At 35.1% G+C, this 24,040-nt stretch overlaps 3 protein-coding genes, 1 non-coding gene and 1 pseudogene across 4 annotated transcripts; 1 reads left to right on the top strand and 4 right to left on the bottom strand.

The window, feature by feature from the left end:
- Positions 1 to 10,656: 10,656 nt before the first annotated feature.
- Positions 10,657 to 11,189, bottom strand: LOC130732595 (cell wall / vacuolar inhibitor of fructosidase 1-like; annotated as a pseudogene).
- Positions 11,190 to 17,428: 6,239 nt separating this feature from the next.
- Positions 17,429 to 18,750, bottom strand: LOC130730181 (ubiquitin-60S ribosomal protein L40). Its single transcript, XM_057582123.1, has 4 exons — positions 18,586 to 18,750; positions 18,304 to 18,493; positions 17,863 to 17,929; positions 17,429 to 17,771 (listed from the first exon to the last, which is right to left on the bottom strand). The coding sequence occupies exons 1-4, from the start codon at positions 18,686 to 18,688 to the stop codon at positions 17,745 to 17,747; spliced, it is 387 nt and encodes a 128-aa protein (XP_057438106.1). The 5' UTR covers positions 18,689 to 18,750; the 3' UTR covers positions 17,429 to 17,744.
- Positions 18,123 to 18,220, bottom strand: LOC130734931 (small nucleolar RNA snoR99). Its single transcript, XR_009018265.1, has one exon. It is a non-coding gene; the product is annotated as a small nucleolar RNA snoR99 (small nucleolar RNA).
- Positions 18,751 to 19,971: 1,221 nt separating the features above from the next.
- On the top strand, positions 19,972 to 20,602 carry LOC130732593 (cell wall / vacuolar inhibitor of fructosidase 1-like). The gene has a single exon (XM_057584606.1). It carries the CDS (start codon positions 19,987 to 19,989, stop codon positions 20,515 to 20,517), a length of 531 nt encoding a protein of 176 aa, XP_057440589.1. The 5' UTR covers positions 19,972 to 19,986; the 3' UTR covers positions 20,518 to 20,602.
- Positions 20,603 to 20,685: 83 nt separating this feature from the next.
- Positions 20,686 to 24,022, bottom strand: LOC130730180 (uncharacterized). The gene is made up of 5 exons (XM_057582122.1): positions 23,698 to 24,022; positions 23,393 to 23,628; positions 22,446 to 22,558; positions 21,287 to 21,427; positions 20,686 to 21,200 (listed from the first exon to the last, which is right to left on the bottom strand). The coding sequence occupies exons 1-5, from the start codon at positions 23,933 to 23,935 to the stop codon at positions 20,951 to 20,953; spliced, it is 978 nt and encodes a 325-aa protein (XP_057438105.1). The 5' UTR covers positions 23,936 to 24,022; the 3' UTR covers positions 20,686 to 20,950.
- Positions 24,023 to 24,040: the final 18 nt, after the last annotated feature.

Below are 24,040 nucleotides of genomic sequence, written 5' to 3'. Positions count from 1 at the left end.
AACATTGTGAGACCCACTTAGAACACTTGACATTCCATGACTTATTCTCACCAAACCTCCTTCATTAGATGACAAGTGTCAACCTCTCCTTCATTCAGACCACCTCATTGAAGCCCATTTTTCTTGGACTTTTATTTTGAGGTCCATCATTGACAACTCATTTAATGATCATTATAAATTTCATTAATAATTGATTTTTAAAATCAAATCTCCCTTATGAATTAACCCTTTCTAAATTAAAGCAAGAATGCAAGATATGCCAGAAATTTATAGTTTCGTATTTTTTTTCTCCCTTATGAATTAGTTTGCCTTTACTTTTTACTGCAAAGGTTTACCAATGAAAATCATTTATTTGACCTCTCTGTTTTTTCCGTTCAAAAAAATAAATATTAACCGTATTTAAATCATATTAATCTGGCACAACCTAAGAGAAGTAGTATCATAATTTTTTTGACAGCTACTATATCATAATTACATACCATATCTATTTTCTAATTTTTATACAAATATTTTTTTCTTATACTCTAATTCATCTATAATTAGTTTTCCCAGTAAAAAAAACAAAGATTCACCTACAAATCTCACTATTATCTGTTTCAGGTTAAAAAAAAATCAAAAGAAATCTACATCAGAGCTTCACTAAGGAAAATCAATGTGTAAAGTTTTTTTAAAAAAAGTTTTATACCTGAGTATCACATTAAAAATACTAGCATTTTTTAAAAATATTCCAAATTTGGCATTGTCAAAATTTAGTGAGTCTGATTAAAAGGAAAAATTAAAGTTGAGTAAATGCATTTTCTTTCTCAAAATGAAAATATAAAAAAATTAATATTTCTCATTTAATTTAATTTTCTTATTTAATTTATTTGCCTTATTTCATTTAATTTCGTTGTTTCAGTTAATAGTGTATATTTTAACCCAACACTCAATATTTTTTTTAAAAAAATTATGTGAAATATAGAGTGTATATTTCTAATCATTATTAAATTATTCTCAAATTAATCACTGCATGAACTAATAAATGCTATTAATTTTCAGTTTTAATTTCGTTAAAAAAATATAGTTTTATTCCATACATTTTTAAATGAAGTTATGAGCATTAATTATTTATTATGAGTAGCATCATTCTCTCCATTATCAAATATTTTTCAAACTTATAGATCAATGAAAGCATTAAATGACTTTAAAAATAAATTAATACTAGAAGATTCATTTATATACTTTAGAAAAGATGAAGGTTGTGAGCCCCACCTTCATGGGTTGACACTCCAATAATGACTCTCGCCCACCCCCCTCTTTGCATGACCAGTGTCACCTTCTGATTGTTTTGGACCAAAATAGTAGAAACCCATTTTAATTTTAATTTTTTTTATGGAGGCCCATTATTCAAAGTCATTTGAATGATGATTTTGTTTTTATTGTTTTATAACCCTTAATTAATTGTTAACATAAAAGTTGTATACATATACCATTATACCATTGATTATCATTTTTTTAAAAAATTCGAATTTTCGGTAGGCATGAAAAAGGTAATTTAGTAAGGTGAAAACATTCTCAAATTCAACGTTTAGGCTGCATAAACTTTTTTGTTTGAATCTGAATCTTCAAACTATTTTTAAAACGGATATTCACAGCCTTGAATTTGAGATTCAACACCTGCACTGAATGAAGAATTAATGGTGTTAATTCTGTTAAGGAAAAGAAGTCAAGAATTAAAAGGGTGCTAATTCTGCTGAGCAAGTCACGGGTTAATTTCTTTCAAGCATTCACACCATGTTAATGCTGCTTTACAAGTCAAACCTTAAAAACTTAATTTTGAGAACCATATTAATAACCCGTTATTGAAAGAAATACGCACTTTTTTTTTGTGCAAAAATAAAGAAATTAATTCTTGAAAGAAATTAATATGATTTGCAATAAAAGTTAAACCTTAAATACTGTAATAACACCATGTTAATTCCTATTTTCCTTTAATTACTCATCAGAATGAGTAATTCACGTGTAACGCATGATATTTGATCCATAATAATTAATTCCAATAGTGAAAATTGACCTGAAAAAAAAAATTACCTCCTTGCAATCAGATTTGTATTACCGTCCAACCTTTTTTTTTTCTTTCCTTTTTTAACATTCTTTGATCAGTAACCCTAATTCTCAAATTCCTATATAAATCATCTCATGCTATTCTTTAACTTCATCATCCATTCCCACCAACTATTAGCTTTGAAATATACTTTGTTCTAATGGCTATCGACGATCTCGCCACCATCGATGCCTCAAAGGAGAACTGGTCTGTTGTTGCAAAGGTGAACCGGTTGTGGCTTAGTCCGAGCTTATATGGCTCCAAGCTTCCATTTTCCATGGACATGATTCTTATCGATGACAAGGTAAATCACTTTTTTCACATAATAACCATGTATTACGTTCTTTTTTTTTTTAAAACTATAAATCTCAAATTTCCTCATTTTATTGAATTTCAGGGTTGTAAGATTCATGCTACGGTTAGAAGACTCTTATATACCGATTCCAATATTTGCTGAGTGAAGGACGTGTATATCAAATTTTGTTTTTTGTGTTTGTGAAAGCGGTCGTGATTTTCGTCCAACCTCGCACCCATTCAAGATCAACTTTGATATTCATACATTTGTGCGCTTGGTTCCCAACAATGCCATCAACTTAAGCCCTTACAATTTTGTGCCAATATCTGATATAATGTTTAAGGACCTTTATACGTCTTTTCTTATAGGTATATACGCTTTTTTAGTCTTTTGATTTTTAAATTACAGTTCTGGGTTTTGTATTAATGTTTCTATGATTTTGCAGATGTGATTGGAATTCTCACTGGTGCAAGTGCTGAAACTGAGTTTGAGAAAGATGGAACAAAGCAGAAAAAAATTACTGTTGAACTTGACCAAGATGGGTACATTCTATGTTTAATGCGTATTCATATTTTTTCCTTCTTTGATTATTATGAGTAAGGTTTATAATTTCTCAATTTTCTTAATAGGGTTCGGGTTGAATGCGCATTTTTGGAAAGTATGTTGCTGAAGTCGTTGGTTATTCTCTTTATTGTTGACAGCATAAAAAAGATAACAAGCAATTTATTGATTATCTAATTTGAAGGTGTATTGACGTTTCTATAAGGTTAGTTTAACACTTTCAAATTATACACAATTTATATTTGTATTGGCACTGATATTTTTTTTTTCCTTTCTAGGTTCTATAGCTCAAATATGCTTGATTGACAACAAGCTCGGTTATGAAGTCTTTATCATTAATCATGGACTACAATTTCGAATAAGGGTTTATGTTGCTGTCATTGTTATGTTTATCTTATTTCAATTTCAATGTAATGCATTACTTAAAAACTTGGCTTTTATTACTATTCAAGTGTTGACACTGTGAGGTATCTACAACCTCATCAAATTAATACATTTACTGTGGTCCATTCATGTACATGTTTGTAACATATGTTCAGTTTCATATCTTTTATACTTATTGAAAAAAGCCTAAACTAAGTTAAAATACATTATTACTGATTCATCTTTACAATAAATTTAATCGCCGTGCAACGCACGGGAAAAGAACACTAGTAAAACTTAAAACCGCAGAGCTTAGTGTGAAAGATTATCTTGAATATTTTGATCAGCTTTTGAATTAGATTTTATGCGCTTATAGTTTTTATTTCCTAAAATCTGACAGTAACATTGTATAAATAGTTACAAATAACTATAAATAACTAAAACATAATTAATCATCATTAATGTATGTTGGGTTAACATGTGTGCAGACCCAATAGGCCAATATACTGAACATGTCTAGGAGAGTGGCCAGAGGATGCTCGACAGAAGCTTAACCAAAGTCCTTAAAGCAGTTGGGGTTGAAACTCCCCAGCTTGTAAACAATTCAATTTGTCCTTAACGGAGTAATGTGTGATGTTTTTTATTTTTATATTTTCATCACTACCTAAAGTTTAACTTGAGTGGTCGAGTTGACTTTGCTTTACTTAGGCTTTGTTTGGATTGTGGGAGGGGGATGGAGTGGAGTGGAGTGGAGTGGTGGGGAAGGAGGGAGTGATCCATTGTTTGTTTTATTTAAAATCCGATGGAAAGGAGTGGTAAGTAGTGGTTCAACAATCATCATGCTTCATTACTTTCCTTCATATTTGCTCCCCCAAAATTGGATGAAAAAGAATGGAAAGAAAAACTAAACATTTAATTAAATTATGAAAATACTATTTTACCCATGGTAACCTCCATCTATAACTTCTCCAAGTTGTGGCCCTAATTTTCTCCCTACACGTTGGAAATAATTTGGTGAAAAACACTTCCCACCTTTACCTTGATATTACTCATAAGCTTGGAAGGTGGAGGATATCATGGCCTTTTGATTTACTCGTAAGCCAGGAAGGTGGAGGATATCAGGGCCTTTTGATTTAACTTCAAAGACTTAGGGCTTATGCTACTTCTAAGTACACAGTTTCTTTGGTTTTAGCCTGTCGTTTTCTTTTTCATTAGTGTTGTATGCTTCTCGTTATGCGCTGGTTGGAGAAGCAAAGTTGTGCTTTTGTAGTTTAGTAAAGGGGTGTGCTCTGTGAAGCATTGGTTGTCTAAGGTACCACATCGGGTGCGCTCTCGTGTACAACAGTACAAGTCATGTTCTGCAGGATAATGATAACTTTTTTAAAAGTAAGGGTAATATAGGGAAAAAAATAACTCATACCACTATGTTCATCACCCAAATAATAGAGTGGTAATTTTCTTCCGCTCCATCGTAAAATACCCAAACAATGGAATAAGAATTTTACACTGTTCCATTCCACTCCATTCCGTTCCGTCGTGTTTCATTCCCGCTCTGTTCCATTATGTTCCATCAATCCAAACATACCCTAATGTTTAACTTGAGTGGTCGAGTTGGCTTTGCTTTACTTAAGGCTTGTACTAAAAAGCGGAACCTCAGAGACCGTCGTTGGACTTTTGCTCTTTTTGTGTACCAGAGTCTTTGAGGCTCATGGCTGTTTTTCAAATTTTTTTTAGTTTATTTTTTTTCTTATGTGCCTCTTTATTTTTTTATTTTTTTTTTAGTTTTGTTTTTCAGGCTTTTTCTAATCGTCAATTGTTAGGAAAGCTGGCTCTGATACCACTTGTTGGGCTTAGATGTGTGCGGGTCCAATATACGGCAACAAGTTCAAGAGAGTGGCTCAAGGATGCTGCAGGAGAAGCTTAGACCAAAACAACAATCGGAGATGTAACTCTCTAGCTTATAAACCATTCAATTTGTCCCTAACTAAGCAATATGAGTTTTTTTTTTTTTTCCATCAATGTAAAATTATTCACCTCGTTCCAAATTCTTTTTCTGATCTTTAACATGTTTCAACTTGTTTGGGAAACTATAATTGTCTCTTCCAGCTTATGATTCTTCCAATGTACGATCTTGTGCCCCCACGTTTACGAGATTCTAGTTTGTCTACCATTAGACCAACACGTCACCTCCTTGCACATAAATACAAATAAATTACCAAGTTCAATTTTTCAGCAAAAATGTGAATTTAACATTTAATAGCATCAACCAAACATCATGCGCGGTTGCCAATATTTCCTTCAAATGGATCAAGAGGAATATTATTGGCAGCAGACTGAAAGCCAATTTTGGATAATGGTAGTAGCGAAACTTTGGTGCTGGAAATTAAATACCCATGTCTGTTATTGATATTTCTTGGAGTATAGCATTCCTATTCTATACTCCAAGCAAAATCACTTATGAGATAGACAGTTTCCCACATAAGAAAATCATAAAGGTTCTTACAGCTAAGACTATAGCCTCAATGTAGGTTCTATTTGGAGAAAAGCAGAGTAAATTTTAATTTGCTTGTATAAAATGAAAGGTTTATAGAGTTATTATCTACCAACTCATATTCATGGTTCATTGTTATATATTGTTACCAAGTTCAAACTGGAAGTCTAACTAATGGCAGAGTTGTGGACAATGCAAGGCTATTTAGGCAATAGTCTTATGCCTCAAATTAGTACTTATATAATATATACTACTGAGATTTAAGAGAGATAATAGAACAATGAAAAATTATGTATATTTTTTACAAACCAAAATTTATGATTTGGAGGTACAATAGATACTTTAACCCAATACAATATGAATGTATAAAATAGATAGAAAGTAGAGTTGATTCAAATATAATTGTCGCACTAAAATAATAGTCGTTTAACCTCATCAACATATAAGAAATCCTACAATTTCAACCCATCCTTACGACAAATATACATCATTACGGGTTTTGATTTATTTCCAGTATTAAAATAATTAAGAGAAGTGTTGACAAAAGAAATTAACAATATGATAGAGATATCGAACTACATTAAAACTGTAGCTTTTTTTCCATATATATGTGTGTGTGTGTGTGTGGTGTGCGTTGTGCGTGTGTGTTGTCTGTATAATTTTATTGTCAATCCATGTAATAGTTGTTACTGCTGAAAGAATTTTTTCAAAATTAAAATTTTTCAAATCGTATCTAAGGTCAATAATGTTACGAGAGTCACGAAGGCGTGGATGGTTGGCAAGCTTGTGGAATGTACGTTTGAGGGGGACGAGGCAGCAATTCACGGCTTGGCTCAAGAAATGGAGGAGTGGTGGCCACCCTAAGTGAAGATTTTGCTCTTGGGGGACCCGTGATTCTCTACACCGGAATCATTGATGAGTTCAACACCCAGGTGCAGTGTTATGCCAAACCAGAAGACCCATCAAACTCGTTTTTTAGAAAATGGGTGAAACCGAATGAGTTTAACCCGATTGTGGTAGTTGAGAAAGGAGTCAACGACGGCGCGTTTTGTGACTCGACAACCGCGTGGTGGAGAAAGGACGGGCATTGGAGGATATTGGTTGGTAGTAGAAGGAAGCATAGAGGGAAGACCTATTTGTATAGGAGCAGGGATTTTCTCAAGTTGGTTCGGGCCAAGCACCCGATCCATTCAGCAAAAACGGGTATGTGGGGGTGCCTGAATTTTTACCCGGTTTCTTTGAGAGGAAAGGAAGGGTTGGACACTTCAGAGGAAGGGACTAATGTTAAACATGTGTTGAAGAACAACCTTGATGAGACTAGGTTTGAGTACTACACAGTGTGGAAGTATTTGACAAGCAAGGATAAGTATGTTCTTGATAATTCTTCAGAGGATGGTTGGGGTGGGCTTAGATATGACTATGGTAATTTCTATGCCTCCAAGTCATTTTTTGACCCTAGCACGAAGCACAGGATCGTGTAGGGTTGGGAAAACGAGTCTGATTTCCCTGTAGATGATATTATAAAAGTGTTCGGAAATTCCAAGATCTATGTGGCTTGATTCTAATGGGAAACAATTGGTAATGTGGCTTGTTGATGAGTTGAGGAGTCTTAGAGTGGAAGATGTTTATCTGATCAAATCACAAGCTTGAGAAGGGAGATCATGTTGGAATAGATGGAATCACTGCTGCCCAGGTTAGATTCTTAATTCAATATCAAAATAAATACAAATAAATTACCAAGTTCAATTTTAAGCAAAAATGTGAATTTAACATTTAATAGCATCAACCAAACATCATGTGAGATTGCTAATATTTCCTTCAAATGGATTGAGAGGAATATTATTGGCAGCAGACTGAAAGCCAATTCTGGATAATGGCCGTAGCGAAAATTTGCTTGTATGAAATGAAAGGTTGATAGAGTTATTATCTACCAACTCATATTCATGGTTCACTGTTATATATTGTTACCAAGTTCAAACTAGAAGTTCACTATAACTAATGGCTACATCGGGAGTTGTCATCAGAATTTACATTTTTCACTTGATGAAATTATATTTTTCGCTGGTGATTATCAAGAATGCGGTGAAAACTATTCGATAGATTAACTCTTTTTTATTTTAGGCAAAGATGTTACTTTGTAAAATGATTTCTCTTAGTATTTTTATGAAGCTCACATAGAGTTTAGGAAATTGGTTTCATGTTTTGTAAAAGAGACTAACTTATATTGGCTTTGAGAATGTCAATATATCTATTTGTTTATCTACACACATGCACGCACACACACAACATGTATACACGCACGCAGCATGCACATTTATGTTTGTAAGCAGTATTCTAGTGTCATACATTTTGAAGATTAACTGTGTCAGGGTGTTGGTATTAAATGTCCGTAAAAAAATAATATTTTGTTCAAACACTGCAAAGGAGCGACTGACACGTGTTATGTCATTATCGTACGAGTGTTGGTGTTGTGTTAGTGTCCGTGCTTTATAAATATACAATAGATACATGCTATAACACTAGAAAATTTTTGCGCTAAACTTACAGAAAGGAAACAACTAACATGGCATCAATGGAAGAGAAATATTTTGAGAGTAATAGTTACTATAAATACAATAATCAAGAGTTGCAATTGTTAACATTGTCCTTGTATCTGGCTGGTTTAACAACTACTTTCTTTGCCTCTTACACCATCCCTAACTTGGGCAAAACACTCACTGTCGCAACCGGGGTCGTGGCGGGACGGCGCATAAAAGTTTTAAAAATCATAAGAGTCGCCACCAATTTATTAAGGGAAATTCAAACCCTCAAAACAAATAGAAAGCTAGTCCGCGAAAGAGGTTCTCGGTTCGGGAGTCATTTACGTATGGGGAAGGTATTAGCACCCCACGACGTCCGTAAAAACGGTTACCTCTGATAACTTTAAAATTGTTCATTTTACCCCTAAAAAGAAGATTTAAATTTTGATATCCTATGATTTATTACAAATGAGAGAAAATGATTATTTACATGGAACCCTAGGGTTTTTTATTTTTTAGTGCATGTCGGAAATTAAATTCCGGCCTACGTATTCTCTGTGAGGAGACATCAAGGCTACGTAGTTCTAACATGATTTAAGTTGATTTAAAACAGAGAAGAAATAAAGAGAGAAAAGGGAGAGGCAGAGAGAACCGTGAAAGGATTGGAGAATAGGGATTGGTTCGGTGGTCACTAAAATTCGATTGGGTGGTTGGGCCCATCGGCGTGGACGAAAATTCAGAGGCGAAAATAGGTGATGACAGGGAGGAGCCATGGCTCCCTCAAAATTTAGAAATTTTTTATAGAATTAATAATACCTAAATAATTTTGTATAGAGCCGAAACGTCATATAAAATCAATGATGTACAGACTACTAGCACTCGGTCGTGGCTCAGTGGTTGTTCTGCTTATGCAATCCCTTGGACGTACCGAGTTCAAGTCCTGCCCACAACCTGGCCCCCCTAAATTTTATCTTTAAGTTCCGCCACTGTGTTGTAGTTCCCGGCAGTAGCTATGGTAAGGCAATTATGGTCGGTGATGGTGAAGGCAGTGTAGTAGATCTGGACCCCGACCTTGGTCGTGAATGGTGTTGAAGGAGGTTTGTAGCTATGGTGGATCATATGTTGATGCTGCCATGGTTGAAGGTTGCTGAAAAAAGTGTGATGGAGATGAAAGGGTTATTGAAATTGAGGAGGAAAATTGTCTTCTTCTATTCTGTTCTAGTTGCTATTTCTGCACTCTGTTTTCTCACCAGTCATCTCTGTTGGGGGAGATAGGGGAGCCCATGGGCCGAGGAGCAAGACACTAAGAGATATCGACGCCACATCTTAACCCAAAACCTTATGGCATTAGGTTTATGGGTCACATCTCTTATAAAATCTTCTCATCACCCAAACTTAACCAATGTGGGACTCCAACTCCGCACTTGAATTCTCAACAATCTCCCCCTCAAGTGCGAGTAACCGCCACATTATCATGGCCAGCATATACACCCTTGCACCGCTGTTCGCTTCACCGCGTCAACGGAACCCGCCGCCTAGCCACACTGCTAGGAAGACTTTCGACACAAGGAGTCGTAACCATGGTTACATCAACCATCGGCTCTGATACCACTTGTTGGGGGAGATAGGGGAGCTCATGGGTCGAGGAGCAAGACACCAAGAGATATCGACGCCACATCTTAACTCAAAACCTTAAGGCATTAGGTTTATGGGTCACATCTCTTATAAAGTCTTCTCATCACCCAAACTTAACCAATGTGGGACTCCAACTCCGCACTTGAATTCTCAACACTCTCCTCCTGTTTTCGTTTTATTCTTCTGATATCAGTGGGACACTATTAACTAAGACACACACTCACGCACACTGTCAAGAAGAGGAAAATTTTCAATTTATAACTCAAGTGAATTCTCCCTCCTCCTCCCTTTTTTTTCCAAGTACAACGGGGTCCATTATATAGGGCTAGCAAAACATTAAAATAATGAAAACTTTATCAAGAAGTATTAAACTCCAGCCACTAACAATTTTGTTCCACTAGTGATAGCTTTACTATATGATATTTTTTTTTGTTGCACATTCTATTGTTTTACTCAAATGGTTTTTTTTTACTTTATCTTATTAGCTTGAAAAATGAAGGAGAAGAAAATTATTGACTTTTTCTTTAAGAGAAAAGAGAGAGATAATGAAGAAGCACAACCTATGTTTTCACCAAAATACCTATGTTTTTTTTAGCAAATTTTTTATTTTTTATTTTTTAGCAAATTTTTTATTTGATAGTAGCACTTTTATAGGATAAAGACAACATTAATAACATTCTTTATTGAATTATTAGTTGTCTAATTAGTACTACAACAAATGTCTAATAATAGACCTTCCCACCTCTCCTGCAACATGCATAGCATTATTCTCATTGGTGATTGGTGATTTCCCAGAGAAGCTATTCTCACAATAAGTGGCCTCAATACTAGTACTAGCTACCCCATCCTCTGCGAACTTGATATTTAAAGTTTTCAAAGCTTGATACACTGAAGGGAAAATATCACTCAAAATTATTTTATAGTCGGAAAGACATGAATTCAATAATTCCTTTTCTTTTGTAGGAGTACTTCTCTTAAGAAGTTGATTGATTTTGTTCACCGCATCATTTGTTTTGGCTTTGAGTACATCCACCATGATCAATATGCTAGGCCTTTGACATCTGCACTGGAGCTTCGAGGGTCCTGTTGAAGGAATTGAATGCAGTTATTAGGATAAGGTGTTTGCTTGCAGAGTTCCCTTATAAACTTAGCATCATTTGGTTGTAAAACTTTGCAATGACCGAGTGACATTGAAATTGAAGCTAAAACAAGAAAAAGAGATAAGTTCTTCAAGTTTTCCATCTTTTCAAAACTGTAGTGCCTTGAAAATGAATTTGAAATGTGAGGAAAGAACTAATAAAATGGGTATTGCATTTTATAAGTGAAAATATTCAGACGAATTCTCTGTCATTAATTAGATCATTGACTATCGGAAGATTTCGTTAGATGGTAGTAATTATGTCATATGCAGAAATTACTGATAGAAAATTAGTCAACATTTATTTTATTATTAACTAAATCATTAAATAGGCTACATGCGGAAATTATTGATAGTAGAAATTAAATTAGTCTGTTTTCATCTAAAATATATCATATACTATCTTATCTTATCCTATCCTATCTTATACTATATATTATTTTCGAAATAAAAAAGTGGCAACTCCGGCGATAAGTGACACTCCATCATTCTATGTCTTTCTTCATAAGCTTTCTCTCTCAACTATAATTAGTAGGTCAGATTTATATTTTCTGATTTTTTTAGTAATTTAAATAGAGTTTAATTTCTATGCATCGACTGTGTAAAAAGAAATTACACCGTCAACCAACATGAGAAAATCTCACTTTTTATTGAATTTCATTAATTGACGTGACACATCCTTGAAATCTGATTGGTTGACGATGTAAAAAAAACTTTACACCATCGGTGCATCATCCTTTTTTTCATTTAGATATTAAATAATTTCATATTTTAAAAATAAAGAATGTATTAATATTACATTTAATAGTTATTAATTACATTATAATTATTAGTAAAAACCAATTGTGACTTTTTTCAAAAAAACACTACTGTATTAATTTAACGTATAATGGTTTTTAATGACACTAGAATAATTAATAAAAGTAAACTACGACTTTTCTAACACTAAGATGTATGTTGACAATTTTTTTTAATGATTGTAGTTATTTTTATATAACTAAATTAAAAAAATGAATGTAATATCTTACGTTCAAAATGATACAAATATGACATAAGAAAATTGATATAAAATATATAGTTTTTGGGCGCTCTTATTCAGCCTTTTTGGTGTGTTTTGGGCTGTCGTTGGCGATTATGGTCTTCATCAGGTGTGTTGATTGAGGTTGTTGGCTATGGTTCTGAATAATTAAATTATTACTTAATTTGACTAAAAATTGGGTTATAGTTAATTTAAACTAAATAATGAAATACTTATTTTTGTAAATAAAATGCGGTCATTATTAATTTCTTAATACTTAATTTTTTCATAAAAATTTAGATATTATTAAATTTTTAAATTGAAAATTTCTTTTAATTCATAACCATATCATTAACAAGAACAAATGTAGTATATAGAAATGGTTTTACTAGAATTTGAATGAAACTTACTTCTTTTTTTTTGCTTATATGTGTATTTTTATATTACGTTTAAAAAAAATTATATTATAATTTTGTACCTTTTCGTATTACACTACTTTTGAGTTCATATACGGAATGAATTCATTAACTACTGTTGATACACAAATTCATCATCAAACATGAATTGATGGGAAAGCAAGGCGAAGGTGAAGGGTAGCTCACTTGGTGAGTTAAGGGAATGAAGAGATTTGCAGGATGAAGGGTTACGGTTCGAATCCTGGTGAATGAACTAATTTACTAACAATTAACAACTAACATTGGTCTATAAAAAAAAAGCAAGGCATTACTCATAGAAGAATAATTATTCTTTCACACCTCATTTTTGAGGTGGAAAGGGGTGGTGTGGGAGAGAGATAGGAAGAAAAGAAAAAGTAAGAGAGAGAAAATATAAGATGTGATAAATGATAAAATGAGAGAGATAAAAATAAAAATATGTGAAAATGAAGTGAAGAAAAAATAAGGTGTGAGTATATCATTATTGCTCAAAGAATGATGATAAAAGGGTTAAATATGTTATAGGTTCCTGACTTATTGGGCCAAATTCAAATATGTGTCTAAATTACTTTTTTATAAAATTAGGCTTTTAACAATATTTTTTTTAAGAGTTTAATGGATATGCACTGTCAGTCACAACATGCCATATAAGTGAAATAATATCTTTCATCTTAAATTTTAATTAAAACAAGAATATATTTGCTGATGTGGCGAAATTCAATTGGGCGACTGTGTAAACAAAGTTTACACTGACAGTGTATACCATTAAATTCTTTTTTTAATTCATATGAGTCCAAAACACTATTTAGTGCTTAAATAGCTAAATTTTTGTCTAGTTGCAATACTACATGGATTTCATTAAATCCTACACGAATTTTTTCACCTCCCCCTCACGATCACTGCACAAATCAGATTTGAATTTTATGTGTAACTGAAGTCTCATTCTTCATAATCAAGGGGGACTCTAGATTTTGCACAACGGAGAACAAATGAGGACTCTAATTTATATCAGGGATAACTTAGTTTTCTAGTCCATATACTCCATATAAAATAAGTGATATTTGATTTTTGATTCTAACTCGCGTGAAGTATGGAAACCATTCCCGTATCATATTAGTCCATGTCTTTGTGTCGTCGTCTGACCTAGGTCCCTCCTCGGAAAAATTATTGGAAAAGGTCATCTTCTTTGTAAAACGTTTGGAGCAAGTCCTCGTCGGAGCTCCACGCTCCGGCGAGTGATGAACTGGATCACTGACTGAGACAAGTGAGCTGACATGGATTTAAAAAAAAAAACTTTTACACATAGGAAAATAATTTAATTAAAAAACCCCAAATTTTTTTCTAATTCCGGAATGACCCTTACCCCAACTTTCCCAATTCTCCTAATCCCTAAATTCAGAAAATCATCCCCAAAGTAACACACTATCCAGAAACATGTTCTTGCTCATCCCCAGTCATTCATCTTCATCTTCACCATGTTCTTCATGCTTATCCTCACCAAACCCAAAAATAAAAAAACCCCAGAAAAATCAAACCCCCAAAACCCAAAAACCATTTCCTACCTCTTCACCCTCATCATTCATCGTACCAGATCTGGGTAATAATTATAACTTGGGCAAGAGCACTCACATTCATCATGTCATCAAATGAAAATCACAAAAACAACCACAAGCCAAGTCACGGTAAAAGAAACTTCAGAGAGACAATGTCAAAGCCTCATCAAAATCACCAATTCTTACATACCCACATCAAATTTTACCCAATAAAGCATCTTTCAAGCAAATCAAATTTAGACAAACTCAAACGAAATTGAATCAAAAAAAAATTGGGACTTGGATTCACTAGTAAAGGTATACTACCTTCAAGGGAACATCGAAGAAGTAAAGGGGAAGCCCCAATTTCGTTTGAGTAAAAATAGAATTAATAAAAGGGGCACAAACCCACAAATCAGAATTATTATCCTCCCTGTTAACCACCCACAACACAACCCCAAACAGCAATTCCAACAGGGAGGAGATGAAAAAGAAAACCTTCGACCTTCAGTCTTCCCTCCTGTGAACCCATTACAACGACGTCGTTTTGCCCCACATGACCGCCAGCCGCCGCGCAGTGCCTTGCTCGCGTCCTGGCGTCTCAGACAGTCATCTCCGACGGTGACGAATATGACGGTGATGATGAACAGCGCGAACGAAGGCGACACAGATCTGGTTCAACGCTCCTCCTCCTCCTACCGCTCTTACCTCTTTCTCGATTTCTTCCTCTTCTGTCAATCTCGATCTCGTCGCTCTTTAGTGGGGAAGGAGCAAAGGGACTTGAGGGCATGGAGGTTGTGGGAGAGTGGGGAATCGGTGAAGACTGGAGTGAGTGGTGTGGAGTTGTTGGGTTTGAGATTTTGTGGAGACTGAAGAATGGAAAGAATGGTGTGGAGACTGGTGGAGGCTTGTTTGAGTGTTGCTGGGTCTGATCTGAATTTGGGATTTTAGGTTTAGTGTTGCTGGGTAAGGGTTTCTTTGATTTGAGGGTTAATTTATGAGTTAGGAAAAGTTTTGGGCTTTAATTTTTTTATTTTCTGATGTGTTTTTTATTTAAAAAAATTATTTATTCCACATAAGCAACATTAACCCAGTCAGCGATCCAGTTCATCAATCGTCGGGAGCCTGGAGCTCCGGCGAGGACTTGCTCTAAACGTTTTATAAAGAAGATGACCTTTTTCAATAATTTTTTCGGGGAGGGACCTAGGTCAGACGGAGACACAAAAACAGGGACTAATATGATGCTTAACCCTAAAAGAAATATTCATTTTCAAAAAAAAAATAATTTTCAAAAAAAAATAAAAATCAACTTTTACTTCTCGTGCAGTTTAACCCTCAGCTAACTTGTCATGTGTCGGATCTAGTCCTATGTGACATGACAAAAACATTTTTTTATTAATATTCATGATTCACATGTTTAATTATTAATTTATACTATAATTTAATTAATTCAAAAATTAAAAGAAAATATCTATCCCTGTCTTTGAGTCGCCGTCTGATCCGAAAAATTAATTGTTAATGGTCCTCTTCTTTGTAAAATGTTTGGAGTAGGTCATCGCCGGAGAGCGGAGCTCCGGTGAGTGATGAAATGACAGTCTGACTGGATTAAATTTGTTGACATGGATTCAATTTTTTTTCTAAAATAAAATTAAATAACAAGTTAGGTTCTTAAATTTAGTTAAGAAAATAAAACAAATTAACAAATCTAATTTGAAATTAATTAACAAAATCAAATTCCCCCAAATTTAAAAAATTAATCCACAATCATCTCTTCTATTTTTCTCTTCTTCTTCATCTTCATCATCATCATCTTGCTCTTCTTCCAAAAACTTCTCCTTCCCACCCTCACGGTCTCCCTCTCTGTTCCCTCGCTTCTCCTTGTTTCCCCATTAGCCCACCTCCACCATTCGACAACCACCTCAACCCCACTGCCACCATACCCACATACTCCCCACCGCCACCGTTAACCTCAACTCCACCACCACCCTTAACCCCAACCTCACCCCAATCACCCCAATCGAAACCCTAACCTGCAACCTCACCCCCATCCACCAACCCACTTGCAACCCTAACCTGCAAAAGAGGAAGAGAAAGAGAGATGAAGAGATCGCCCAGGTGCGAATCAGAGTGAAGAGGGGGTAGATCGGAAGAGAAATGACTCGATGATGATGATTTGGAGTTCACCTTTACTGGATGTGGAAGAAAAATGTTTCCTTTGCTCATATTTTTCCTTGTTGGATCTTGGATGAAAAAATGGGAGAGAAAAGTTGTTAACTTTCTCAGATTTGGGATGATGAGAGCGTGAACAAGAGTGAGTGTTGAGGGGGGTGGGGAGAAATCGAGTTGAAGAAGTTGGTTTCTGGGTTTCTAAGTTGGATTAAGGAGGAAGATGATTTCTGGGTTATGGGTGGTGGGGTTCTGGGTTTGAAGATTGATGATTGTTTCACTTTGTCTAGGGCCTCTGAGCTGTTAATTTAATTTATCTAGAGCCTTGAAATGATGCTCTCTTGAAAATTGGAAGGTCATATTGTTTCGTGGTCATGCCTGTACAATTTGGAATGCAATTGAGAGATTGACAGATTTCACAAAATAGGCACATGATTTGCCAGATTAATGAAATGAATTCTTAATTTGTTCAAAAAAAATTTAAACCCTAAACCCTTTTCGGGGTAATTTGAGTTTTTAATTTAATTTTATTAATTTAATTTTTTGATGTGTTATTTTTTTTTAATTTCTATAATCCACGTAAGCATTTTCATCCCCTTCAACAATCCAAATCAGTACTCGTCGGAGTACCGCCCTCCGGCGAGGATCCACCCCAAAAATATTTCAAAGACGAGGACCAAATGCAATAAATTTTCCAGCGAAGGACTTAGATCAGAAAACGAGACAAAAACAGAAACCAATATGATGCTTAACCCTAAAAAAAACATAAAAAACTCAAATCCTAATCCTTATATTAATCTAACTTTTAATCCCTAATCCAAAAGAGACCAAGTTCTAGAGACACAAATTCTAGGTCAGGTATGGGTAGAATGTGGGGAAATTATATTTTTGAGTGAAACAGTGAATTGTCATTTTGGTTTCTGAAGTTGTGAACATCAATCACTTCCATCCATATACTTTCAAAATAAATCCCGAAGACTCTGAACTTGTAAGCCTTCAATCACAGTGGTCCAAATTATCTATTTCTGTTCATGTCCATTAATTGAAATGTGGGTTTAATTTGGTGCATGAAGTTGTGAATTAGTCTCAGCCCAGGTCCACCATTATTACAGAAGATAAATTCTAAAACATTTAACATCATGTAAAGCCATTTTAGGACACAAATATTACAATTCCATGCTACAAAAGATAAATTCTAAAACATTAAACATCAAATAAAACTATTAGAGCAATAATCTGGTCCTTGGTTAAACATAGTTAACCCTTACATTCCCATTTCGTGTTACCAAAGCTGCATCAATCATACAAGAAATAAGGTGTTGTTCTTGCACAATAGAACCAAAACAACTCAAAATAGACCATTAAGTCATCATCGCATAATATAATCCATTGTTACAAAAGATAAATTCTAAAACATTTATCATCATGTAAAAAACATATGAGAATTGATTCATGTAAAACCATTAGAACAATAATCTGAGTATCAAGGTCCAACAACAATAACAGAATTTACTTGATCTTCTTCTTTGGCCTCAACTGCAAGAGGAAACAACAATGAGTAAGCATCACAGAAAGGAAAATGCCCCAATAAGAAGTCCATGATGGCAGAGTTATCACAAAGACTAACCTGATTACTATGACCACACTTCTTTTTGCGGCAGTTCACGGCTCTCGGATGTAAACGAGCATAGCATCTAACAAATAAAAAAACATCAACACATTATGGAACATGGCAGCCAAAAATTGCAATGGAAACAATAAAATGAACATATAATGCAATGAAAATTGACAATGAAGCTACTCAGTACAAAAGCATAAACATAGAATTAGTAAAAGTTGGGAATGTACATAATGTGAAGCAAACAAATACATAGCACAAAGAAATGGGAATGTACCAACCAAGAAAATCAACTGTAAAAAATTACACAGTTGACAAAGTTAAGGTTGGAGATCAATGTAGGGAACAAGTATAACCCATTTCGCACATAGAAAAGCAAAAGGGGCTAAGTAATTGTCCCATAAAACATGAAAACGAAACAGTGATATAGTGAAGGGAAATGGATCATACTTGCGGCAAATCATCTTGTCTTGATTGTATTTGCGAGCAAGAGCCATCAATGAAGGTTCAATGATACCACCGCGAAGCCTGAGGACAAGATGAAGAGTTGATTCCTTCTGGATGTTGTAATCCGCTAGGGTTCGCCCATCTTCCAGCTGCTTTCCGGCGAAGATCAAACGCTGCTGATCCGGTGGAATGCCTGCAATTCATTCATTCAATCAATTGCACATTCAGTAAAAACAAATCAATGAATGAATCAATGACGAAATGAAATTAGGGTTGATTGGTTACCTTCTTTGTCTTGAATCTTAGCTTTGACATTGTCAATGGTGTCGCTGCTCTCGACCTCAAGGGTTATGGTCTTCCCAGTTAGGGTTTTCACGAATATCTGCATCTTTGCAGCTTCGGCTTCTTCACTTCACAGTCTGAAGTGAATATCAACGATGCCAAGCAACCTTCTTATACTCCAGGTTCTAGGGTTTTGTATTTATTACTTTGGTTTTTTTTAAGTGTTGGGCTGTATTGGGCTGTATTTCATAGGGCTATAATTTGCATTGGCCTCATTGGTAGTGGTGTGAGGTTGAGAGGATTATGCTTATAAATAAATAAAAAACCACCCAAGATTCTGCTTATGACAAAAAAACACCCCAAAATTACTATTTATCTGTGTTGCACGGGTACGGGTACGGTATTGGGTACGCGGTACGCGATTTATGAAAAAATAGGAGTACGGGTATGTTAGATATATGTATATTTTTTTAAATATAATATATAATATATAATAAAATATACATAATATTTAAATATAAATAAATTATGCAAAAAAAAGGCAAAACATCGTCGTTTTGAGCCAGGAAAAAAATATAAAGGCCAAAACGACGTCGTTTTGAGCCAGAAAAAAAAAAAGGCAAAACGTCGTCATTTTGAGCCCAGGAACCATTTTTTTTTTGGAACGGATAGGTACGGGTACGTACCCGGTACGGGTACGTGGCCAAAACAGCCGTACCCATGCAACAGAGCTATTTATACTAGAGGTGTGAGCGGGTATTGTCTAATTCGCGAACCCGATCAAACTCAACCGAACCAAGGTATCCTCACCACAAAATCTCCGAGGCTTTGAAATTACGTTATGTGGGTAGGTGTTCAAATTATGCATTCAACAATTTTACTAAACAAATATTATTAAATTATAGATTTGTTATTTAACCGTGCAACGGACGATTCAATGCAGTTGTAATATTAAATTCTACCTATAAACTAATTAATAATGTAATTAATGATAAAGAAAGTCAAACTAAATTCCTATCATTTATTTCTTTTTCTTTAAAATGGTTGAACGGTGACAAGATACATTCTTCAAACTACCAGGAGTGTCAAGGGATCTCCTTAAGAAGGGTTTCCCACTAACTCAGATTTTACTTGACGCATGAGAATTCAAACCTTCAACCTATGGAAGAACCTATGGAAGGTGGGAGTTAAACTCGAAACATATGACTATTTGTGTCAACCCAAGTTAGCTCTATCATTAATTTCTGCATATAACCTAATTATTTTGTCATGACATCTCCCTATATTTAATGATGTAATTAATGAAAGAAAGTTGGTGTGACTTTTACAATCTATAAAATGCAACAATTTTAGTTATTTCCTCACCTTTCAATTTTGATTTTCAAAGAACCATAGTTTTGAAAAATGGGAAACTTGAAGAGCCTATCTCTTTTTCTTTTTCTAGCTATAGTTTCAATGTTAGTCGTTGATTGTGAAGTTTTGCAACCAAACGATGCCAGATTTGTAGACGAAATCTGCAAGCAGACACCTTATCCTAGTGACTGCGTTCAATTCCTCCGACAGGACCCTCGAAGCTCCGGTGCAGATGTCAAAGGCCTAGCATTGATCATGGTGGATGTAATCAAAGCCAAAGGCACTAATACGGTAAACAAAATCAAACAACTTCTTAAGGGAAGTACCGGAGAAAAGAAACCATTGAATATATGTCTTGACAGATACAAAGGAGTTGTGGAAATTAATGTCCCAGAAGCTATTCTAACTCTGAAAGCTGGAAAAATTACAATAGCAGAAGATATGGCAGCGGCTACTAGTGATGAGGCCCAATATTGTGAGGTCATCTTCCATGGGAAATCACCACTCACCATTGAGAATAATGGTATGCATGTTGCAGCAGAGGTGACAAGACATATCATCAGGCATTTGTTATTGATTTGAGCAATTGAGTTAAATCGCATTAAAAAAATTTAATTCAACTATTATCGATTAGGGAATGGATCATGTATTTTTAAACCCAGTAATGTATCCCAACTTAAAATTATTTTTATGATAATTTGTTAAAGAAGGTTCATAGAATATATAAACATATGTTGAGTTGAAACATAATTAAACAACATACCAAAAATAAACCTTGTATAAGTGGAGATTACAATTATGAACATTCCTGGAGTTTTATTCAATTGCAGGTTGGGGTATGAATTGATGAATGAGTGCACAATCAAATTTATACAATAACATATAGTATTTGGGAAATAGATAATTTTGAAGAATTAATAATGTTAAAACTGACAGATCTCTTTTGCTCATTGTTAAAAATTTCAACACAGGTCACACAATCTTCAATGAAGGTACCTCCAACTAAAACTGGGAACTAAAGAGATACCATCTTGGAAGCCACAATCTCAAGAAGTCCCTTCGGGTTGTCCACATGAACCCAATGACCAGCATTTGGGAGAACACAACAGGAAACCTTTCCAGCAGAATCACTTCCTCGCTGACTGGCTAGTTTTTGGATCCGATCAATAGCCTCTTGGTCCCATCTGTCACTTTTTTCAGCACGCACAATTACTATTTCCATTCCTTTGGGAGGGTTCTCCAGTAGATTCCAGTAAGACTTTTTGCTGCAGAATTGTAACATTCAGGGTTGTTAGTTTTGCCTCAGGGAGGAGGATCACAAAAAACCAAGAAGTTAATTTGCTCTAATTACCAGAAAGAATCGAACATCTCCTTAGCATTTTGAAGATCAAATATCCATGTCTCATGATCACCAACTTTCTTCAGGTTGGTTCCTATCCAATCTGACAATGCCTTAGAGTAACCAAGTCCCATCAGATGACTCACAAGCCACCTGAAAATAGGTGTAACATATATTTCAGTCTAACAAGAATATAGATGGGCTTAAGGAAGATTTGAATATTGTTCCCTTATTACTAGAGATAGTTATTCAGTTACATGGCAGTTTGTAAATATTCAGCTGCAAAAATTGGCAAAGCAGGCTTCGAATCAGATTCTCCTTCGTTTGAATCCTGTTCAACAATACCCGCCAACCTAATGCCACTGCACTTGAGGGCGCATGCGTCTTCCACAGGTTGATAAAAATAGGATTATCCATTGTAGAGTCTCTGCCAGATATAAGGTCATAAGCTGATTTCACAGAAAAGCTACCCTCTCCCTCAAGAATCCACACCCAAGAGTCATTTTTATTTCTAATCAAGGAACAAGAGGAAATAATCTGTTTCAGAGTGATGAAGAAGGAACATTCATAGCTGCAAGTTGCAGACTGGGAAGACACATAACTAAAGACTCTGGAGGAAATGAAAAAGAAACAAGGGCAGTATCTACACTCTTGATACCAAATCGGTGACTGGAATTTGGACTGAAGAGAAATGAACCATTCATCTTTATTAGTAACTTAAATCTATTTATATCGAGATAACAGAGCGTACACACTTGCGATCAAGAGACTGCGTGTATATAATCAGTTACTAATAACTAACTTAGTTACCTATGAACTAATTAACAGACTGCCACGTAACAGAAAAACTATCTCTGATACTTATAGTTTAGCACAATCACAAGGTAAATAGACTAATAAAGTAAACTTTTAAGTTTTACAAGCCTCAAGACATCAATTTTTTTAGATATTTACGGCTGACATTGAACAACCAATTAGATGACAGCCCCATTACAAGAAAATGAAGAAAGAACCTATAACTTCAGTTTTTTCAATAAAAATGTCAATTAAGCATTTGTAGACTCCCACTGTACATCACACTCAATGTCGAGAGTACTACAAAATTATTATCGGCCTATTGATAAACTTTGTAGAAACATGGAAGAGAATAAGTTCAGGGATAGAGTCTCACTTCCGAGATGGGATTTGTGATGGTAAACTTTGCAAGGTCGCTAAAATATCCCGGATTTCTTCATTACTATTTTCAGAGTTCACTTCTCCAGGGACAGAGTCCAATACCCAGAGCTGTTCTTCAGCAGGGAAACAAAGGAGAGACATCTTATAAACAACTGTAGTATCCAGCAGTGAAAAGTCTAAGAACTTAAGTGAGTTTTTGCAGACCACTTGACAGTTTTAGTTAGCAAAATACAAAGGACATCAGGCCTACATTACAAATGCTTCAAATTAAAAACTATAAATAAAATGATTCTACAGAAAAACTCCTATAGCATGAAAAACCGAAAAAGAGGAGAGAAAATGAAACGTATACCAGGGATGTCAAAAGTCAATTAGGAGGATAATGATAAATTTGTTAATCATATGTCATCAATTTGTTCCACTTCCATTCATGAGGATACATGGTCAGTGACTCAGAGTGCTATATAAAGAACAACTTTGTTATAGTTTATTTACTCTGGTCATATATTCAAAGTAAAAGCAATATGAACAATCTAAGGCCCGTTTGGAATAGTTATCTTATAGCATAAGCGTTATGCAAATGTTTAGAAAAGCTTATGTAAATAGTATATGACCTCTCTATAAGCTGTTTTAAGCTTATTTTCTTAAGCTGCTCATATTAGCTTATGCCTTATGAATAAGCACCTATACTGTTTTACATATTATAACTTATTTCAACAAGTTCCTCAAAGTAGCTTATGAATAAGTGTCTATGGGATAAGCGTTTATTGATTAAGTTGTTTATCCAAACGCAACCTAAAACTTCAAATGTGTAGAATAAAATTCTCATAATCCATAATAACATCAGAACAGAAACAAACTACTTGAATTTTTCGAAAATGCGCACAAAAGACAGGGAAATCTCCAAAATGCAAAATTCTACCAGAGTGAGCAATGAAAAACCTGTTTGGGCAACACAGCAGAATCACCATAGTCACCACGGCTACAACTCTGAGCAAACTGCAGAGCCACTTTCCCACCCATGGAGTGGCCTATAACAACCTCAGGCCAAGACCAACCTTCAGTCTTTACCAAATCGGCCAAATCCTTAGCCGCATTATCCAAATCATGAGGCGGATTCAGCTTCCTCTCCGCTGATTGCCCATGATTCCTCATATCCAACATCACCATCCTCCAATCTACACAGAAAATTCACGATTCAGTTCAAATTCTCACAAAATTTAAACAGAAAGAATGAGAAGCCATACTTGAAGAGGGAGAGGAATTGGAGAGAGTGGGCAAGAGATTGCGAGAGAACGATCTCCAGTTTCTGGCGGATCCCAAGAAGCCATGGATGATGAAGGCCGTGGAAGTGTAGGGTTTGTCCGGATGTGCTCGCAATTCTTCGTATGCGACGGTTTGTAGCCACCGTCGACTCGGTGAGTTGAGGAAGCGAGTTAGGTGGTGCAGGTGGGAATTGCTTCTGTTTCTCAGAGCCGCCGCCATTTTTTGCTCCTCCGCTTCTACTGGGCTTTTTCCGCCGTGGTGTGACGGTTATCAATCTGAGTTAAGTGACACCTTGGCCCAGGCCCATTTACTTCTTTTTAGTTG

This window comes from Lotus japonicus, chromosome 1 (assembly GCF_012489685.1).
Source record: "Lotus japonicus ecotype B-129 chromosome 1, LjGifu_v1.2".
Taxonomy (NCBI): Eukaryota; Viridiplantae; Streptophyta; class Magnoliopsida; order Fabales; family Fabaceae; genus Lotus; species Lotus japonicus.
This window is presented reverse-complemented; position numbering and strand designations above follow the sequence as displayed.